The sequence below is a fragment of the Solanum tuberosum genome, unplaced genomic scaffold, assembly GCF_000226075.1.
Source record: "Solanum tuberosum cultivar DM 1-3 516 R44 unplaced genomic scaffold, SolTub_3.0 scf00008, whole genome shotgun sequence".
NCBI lineage: Eukaryota > Viridiplantae > Streptophyta > Magnoliopsida > Solanales > Solanaceae > Solanum > Solanum tuberosum.
In genome coordinates this window covers 2,439,559-2,446,775 of record NW_006238934.1, presented here as the reverse complement: position 1 = coordinate 2,446,775, position 7,217 = coordinate 2,439,559, and the positions used below count along the sequence as shown (strand labels likewise).

Here is a 7,217-nt window from a genome sequence, read left to right as displayed (position 1 = left end):
ATTTTATTTAATATTTTCTTATAACATTAGATGGGTTTTAGGCATATAAAAAATAATATTTGTTTCAATTAAAAATGTGGTTACACATCTTTTTTGAAACATTAAAAAAAAACTCAAGGATGCGGTGACGCACCTTGTCCAAAAATATAATAACTTTCATTAATTTAAAATAAGATCACTTATAGATAAAATTAGGTGATGCACTCGAGAGAAGAAAACAATTATGTTCATAAGGTATTTATATGTCAAAAGTCGAGAATGCAGTTATGCATCCGATTTGAGACCAAATAAAAGTTCAACAATAAAAATGCAAACAAGTCATGACCTGAAAATAATATATCCACAAATGATTTAAAGTAGGTAGAAGTCAATAAAAGCGACCGTGCTAGAACCACGGGACTCGAGGGATGCCTAATACCTTCCCCTCGGTCAACAGAATTCCTTACCCGAATTTCTAGTTCGCAAACCATATAAAGAGTCATTTCCTTTTGATTAAGGATTAAACAAAAGGTGACTTGGAACACCATAACTCAATTCCAAGTGGCGACTCTAAAACGAAAATAAAATAATCTCTTAATCAATAGCGTCACTTTAATTGGAAAAACCCTTCCGCAACCGTGTGCGAAAAAGGGGTGTGACACACCTAACCATCAAAAAAGCATGCGAGACTTCAAAAAGACATTCAAAGTTTGATTCATAAGCAACTTCGTAAAGACTATTCAAGCTAAAATTGATTTTAAGTATTACATTTATCACACATGAATTTCTCCAAATTACAATCTTGTTGACAAAGATCTAGATACATACTATAAATATTGTACTAAAGAAACTCCAGTTAGCATTACAAATACATTTTTTTAAAATGGGGTAGGGTGGGGAATCGAACATTCACCAACAAGGTTAAATTTTAGGTGGTCAACCAACTGAGCTACTAAGATTGCAAATACTTATTATAAGGAACATATGCAAAAAAAATGCATACATAATTATAAAGACATACTTGTTGGCTCGAAAAGATTGATGAGTTCTAAAGCCTTTTTTGGTATTACTTTCAAAGAGTCACGTTTTCTGGCTGTTGCACCCATGCTTTCATCCATATTGATAGATTTAGGAGAGACACCATTAGGAAGCTCCCAATCGAATTCATGAAGCAATGATCCCAGAGCAAAATGCATCATTCGATGGCCTAAAGGCAAGCCAACACACATCCTCCGTCCTGCACCAAATGGAATTAGCTCATAATGCTGACCCTTCACGTCTATTTTTGAGCCAAGAAACCTCTCGGGCTTGAAACTCATAGGGTCGTCCCAACATTCAGGATCTCTTCCAATAGCCCAGGTGTTCACCAGAACTCGAGTTCCTTTTGGTATGTCGTACCCCATGAACTTTGTGTCTTGAATTGTCTCTCTTGGGAGCAAGAAAGGCAGAGGAGGATGTAAACGAAGCGATTCTTTGATTACAGCTTGCATATAAGGAAGGTTTTCGATGTCACTTTCTTCAAACTTGCTGTTTGGTCCTATTACTTTTGATATCTCTGTTTTCACTTTGTCCATTGCTTCTGGATGGCGCAAGAGCTCTGTTAGTGCCCATTCTACGCTGCTGCTCGTCGTCTCTGAACCGGCCAAAAACATTTCCTGATGCAGAACCGTATATAATCAGTGTATAGTATATGTATACCAGATAGGAAAAGTGAAACAGTGAACCCAGCCGGCTATTTGTGTAAAGATCTCAAAAGAACTTACATTAACTTTTCAATCAAATTAGTCCTCATAATTAAAGTGAGCAATAGTAGTAAAAGACAAGGAATGAAGATTGTTGAGTGAAGACTGAGGCCTGAGGAGCATAAAATATTCCCTAAGCAGAACACATTTTTCTGCTCCAGATACAACTAATTGAAAAGAAAATCATTGATGTTGAAAAGATAAGTGTAGAGATTTTTTTTAAAAAACCTTACCACTATTAATACTTTGATCTCATGTTCTGATAATTTAGCTGGCTCATCTTTTCCAGTGCCTTCAAATTCAAGCAACACATCCAAGAAATCTTTCCCCTTCTCCGCACCCTTCTTTCGCTCTTCCTCGCGTTCCTTGAGAAACATAGACATGATCTCAATGGCCTTCCCCATGTCTCGTGCCATCTTCTTCCTCAATTTTTGAAAATCAAACTTTCTAAGAAATGGAAATATGTCAGAAACATTAGCAATACCTGACCACTCCATGATTCTCTTCATGGCATTGAAGAAATCCGAGGCTTCCTCGGATTCTGGATCAGCCAAGTCTTTCGACAGAATCAAATTCCCTAGCATATTAAACGATGCTAGGAACACAAAACGTGTTACCTCAATCCCACTTCCTTTTTCAGCTGAATTCGCTTCTTTCTCTATCCATTTTAACATATTATCCACACATCTTCGCCTTACTGGCACTGTTTCACTGATTCTTTTGTGTACAAACATTTCCACAGTACATATCCGTCTCTGAAAGCGCCAAAATGAGCCATATCGGCCTATGGCCAAGGACCCTTGATAGTAACTATGTGCCTGATTTACATCAGGTATGAATCGATCCGCAAAGGAAGTATCATGGTTCTTAAATAATTCTGCAGCAGCCGGAGCTGTTTGAACAACCATAATGTTGGTTGAGGTGCCAAGTTTTAACCACAATACAGGGCCATATTTCTGTTTTAGAGCTGCCATTCTTTTGTAGGGCTCTGTTCCTAGTTCAAACATGTTACCAAAAAATGGTAATCCAGGTGGTCCTGGAGGTAATTTGTAAGAACATTTTGTAGTCTTTTTCTGAGAAAAAAATAGGATCAAAACTGGTAATAAGATGATTGAAGAAAAACACAGATAACTCCATTCCCATTCCATCTCTCCTATACTTTTTTTAGTGAGTTTGCTATAAATTATGTGACGGAAGCTCTTATTTATAATGTTATATTGCTTCTCATTACCTCATAACCATTTAACTTGGTACTGTTTATTCAGTGCGCAACTAAATTATTTTTGTCCTAATTACCCTTCAAAAATCAATTACCAATACCCGAGGGTTGTTATCCTAAAATTTAGAACCTATAAAGTTCAAATTTTGGTTCCACGCGGCAGCTATGGCCTCCAGCTACATGTTATGTGTGTGTCAATTAGGTATGAGCTTTGATTTTTCTTTTTGAAACTTCAACCCTCGTTTGCTTGTATAGTTAATATACTTAGGTTAGCTCAACATTTTCAATGCTTATTAATATTGTCGGCGTTAATGATAAATTACGTCCACAAAACAAGTTTCTTTGCTTTACCATACTATTTATCTGACAAGATAGTAGACGTACTTAGAATAATTGCGATCACTATTCATAAAGTAAAATGATAAGAAAATGTTGTAAATTGGTACCCAATAATTGGCACTTGTCGATTATATGCAGGGGTGAAGCTACTGTAGCGGAAGGGGTTTCGGGAGAACCCACTGACTTTTCCGTAGATTTTATCAAATAAAACGTACATATAAATTTCCTGTGAATCCTCTAACACAATGAGTCGGGTGGCCCAGTGGTCTCCCCGCACCCAGTGAAATCATTCAATACACGCGCCATGGGTTTGAAACCTGCTCACGGCACCAAGTTTTTGGAATTAATTTCAGATAAAAGCATTGGATTTTTGTTTTTATAAAAAATAGAAAATTGGCAAATGATAATTTATATATTTTTTTAAAAACAATAGAAAACCGGTATAGAAAATTGGCAAATGATAATTTATACATATATAAAAAAAAAAAAACAGAAAAACGGTTAATGATCATGGGTTCGAAACCTGCTCACGGCACTAAGTTTTTGGAATTAATTTCAGATAAAAACATTGGATTTTTGTTTTTATAAAAAGTAGAAAATTGGCAAATGATAATTTATATATATAAAAAAAAAAACAGAAAAACGGTTAATGATAATAAAAAAAAGTGTTTGGATCATACTTTAAAACAATAGCTAACTATTGATTTCTACTCAGATATTCAAAAAATTTAACCCAAATATAATTTCATTGATTTCTATTCAAAAATTTTAGCCCAAATTTATTTTCAAAAGTTAGGATTCTAACTTTTATTGTTGATCTGATTGCTATCATCCGACCTCTGCCTTCGATATGTACTATGTACTCTCACTTCTCCTTTTTCATTTTTTTTATTTGTTTGCTTTTACACCGTAGAATTATCTATTCAAAAATCAATTTTTAATATTTTCTAAGGTTATCCCACATATTGATAATTGATTATAGTGAATAATTGTTATTTGCTTTTCAACATTATAACTTTTGAAGGTAGTAATAGTTCAAGGTCACAATGAAACTAGTAAAATATATATTTTAGGTGCGAAAATATTAATGGTGAATTAAATATTTTTTTCTCACTTAAAATAGTATTTTATATTATAATAAAAATATTCAAGAATTATATTTAAAAAATTATTCATCTTTCATTAACAATATTTTAGAACTTTAAATTAAATTACTCAAATCTTCATATTATTAAAAGGTAATGATTTCAAACATGACAAACATCTCATTAACATAATTTGTGTTTTGTGATTTTTAAGATCGTTATTTTTTTTTAAATTTAGAACCCACAAGTCTGAAATCCTGGCTCCGCCTCTGCTTGTAACTTCTTGTGGGTCTGCCCCTGGGGGTGGAGGTGTTTGGGGGAAAATATTCAAGAATTATATTTAAAAAATTATTCATCTTTCATTAACAATATTTTAGAACTTTAAATTAAATTACTCAAATCTTCATATTATTAAAATAAGTTTTTAGAATAACAATATCTAAGGTAATGTTTTCAAACATGACAAACATCTCATTAACATAATTTGTGTTTTGTGATTTTTAAGATCGTTATTTTTTTTTAAATTTAGAACCCACAAGTCTGAAATCCTGGCTCCGCCTCTGATTATATGATACAATTAGATAAACACTAAAATTTCTAACGTTTAAATCCATTTTTAAGTTATCATACTCCTTTTGTTTCAGTTACGGAATTGATTTGTCATGAAGTTTAAAAAGAAGAAGAAATAAAATTTGTATATCTATCAAAGCTTCTCATTAAGGATAGAATAAAATGCATTGAAATACGTTAATCTTTTTGGATGGATTCATAATTTTCCCATAAAGAAATAATATCACGTGAAATAAAATAAAAAAAGCAAATAAAACACAGTGATGACTTTCAAGAGGAAAATAAGTTGGTTAGCTAGGTCAATCAATATCTCTTTCATGTTAATAATGTGAATATAAATATATTCAAGATAATTACGTTAAATATGAGAACTCTTTTAAATAAATTATATTCGTGTATTCTTGGCAAATCACGTACAATGTTTCATAGTCTATATTTTCTATGCAAATCATCCAAAATGATAGATAAGATAACCATTAAGTCGTTACTATACTAATTGCTCAATTAGTAAATAAGAGTAAATCTCAAATTAACAAAAGGCTTAAGTCTGACCTCTTAAAGTTATCCGCATATTAGTCACTTTAATGGTGAAAAATAAATACGTATTGAACATTTTCATGACCCTTAGTTAAAAGAGGAAGTGTGTAATACACATGTATATGATGTGGCAAAGAAGACATGTGCCATTTTAATTTAAAATCATTATAAAAATGAATTTTGCATATAAACAAGTTCAAATCTAAAAAAAAAAAAGACTTTCAACTAAATAAATAGAAATTATACACGCTCACTCTTGTTCACCATTGTTAATTCTCCATATTATGTATGGATTTTATCATTTTTATTTCTCTATATGCCTTCTTTCTTATTCACATTTAAATTAATAGTGTTTTCTTAAAAGATATATTCTTTCTTTATTTATTTTGATTATGATTTTTTTTTTCTATTTGTGCTTCGATTTATGGGGAAGAAGGGACGTGGGGGAGAGGTGAAGAGAGAGAAAATATTTGAATAATGATCTCTATTTTTTCAGGCAAAGTAGATGTGGATGGTGGTCTCTATTTTTTCGACAAAGAAGACGTAGATAATAATCTCCATTTTTTTTGACAAAAAACTGTGGATGGTAATCTCCATTTTTTTTTCAGAAAAAAATAACGGGAGTAGTTCTACATCTGCAAAATTAATAGTACAATGATAAGAATTTTTATTTTTATTTTTAAAAAAGAAAAAAATTTGTAAAAAAACAAATTGGATTGTGGTGAAGAAGTGGTTACAACAAGTCGTGTGAAAAAAAATGACAGGAGCAGCTCTGCATCTGCAAAGAGACAACGATTGTTATTTTTAAAAAACAAATAATGAGAAAAAATTGAAAAGGAAAAGAGAGAATGTAAAAATATTGGTTTCACGTGCACACCAAGGTATGAATTACACTTTTTGTGTCACGTCTGCATAAAGTGTTTAAGTGGTTCAAATTCGAGAGGGTAGAGGTGTTCAATAGGTATACGTTCTAGTTGAGGTGTCTAAGTAAATTAAGCGGACAACTTCAAGGTGCCATAGAGAACTTAAGCCTTAACACAATCTTACAGGCGAACAAAATTTGACAAAAGTAAAATAGAGCATGACAAAATCAACCCATAAAATCATGATATATTCAGTTTGTTTAGATTTGAGTGAATTTACGATCTATTCATTTAATTAACTCGGTCCATTTTGACCCAGCTTAATTTAGTTCATTTTAAAATTGCGCTAATATTCAGCCCAGATAGACTCGAGAAACTATCTAAATATTTTTTAAAAAAATATTTTTTATTTAATATGTTATAAGTCATAATATAAGGAAGATTTTTCTAGTAGGTACTCGAACAAAGTATAAGAAAACAAATTAAGAAATTAAAATATAGTAAGAATTAAACGAGTTATGTTATGACCCAATTTTTAGCCATGATAATGATTGGAGAGATCAATTACTTGGGTGAATCAATTATTAACTCAACTTGTTTTGACATACTCAAATTCAAACCAATTCACCCATGTAACACTCCTAATCATATTCTATTTTATAGGTGAAATTCATACCAACAAACTCTTGAAATTTATTATGGGACCTTATGGCCCATTTATTATCTCAATTCTCAACTATGCTCTAATTCAATCCGACCCACCTGTTAACACCTCTAGTTGATATTCACGTTCATTTGACACTTCTAATCATACTCAAATTCAACCCAACCCATTTAACGTCCCTAAGACTCACTAGTCTATTCAGAATTCTATTTGCATAGA

At 31.9% G+C, this 7,217-nt stretch overlaps 1 protein-coding gene across 1 annotated transcript; it reads right to left on the bottom strand.

Moving 5' to 3' along the window:
* Positions 1-725: 725 nt before the first annotated feature.
* LOC102595365 (cytochrome P450 76A2-like) lies at positions 726-2,916 on the bottom strand. The gene is made up of 2 exons (XM_015309745.1): positions 1,955-2,916; positions 726-1,634 (listed from the first exon to the last, which is right to left on the bottom strand). The coding sequence occupies exons 1-2, from the start codon at positions 2,867-2,869 to the stop codon at positions 987-989; spliced, it is 1,563 nt and encodes a 520-aa protein (XP_015165231.1). The 5' UTR covers positions 2,870-2,916; the 3' UTR covers positions 726-986.
* Between the last annotated feature and the right edge of the window lie 4,301 nt (positions 2,917-7,217).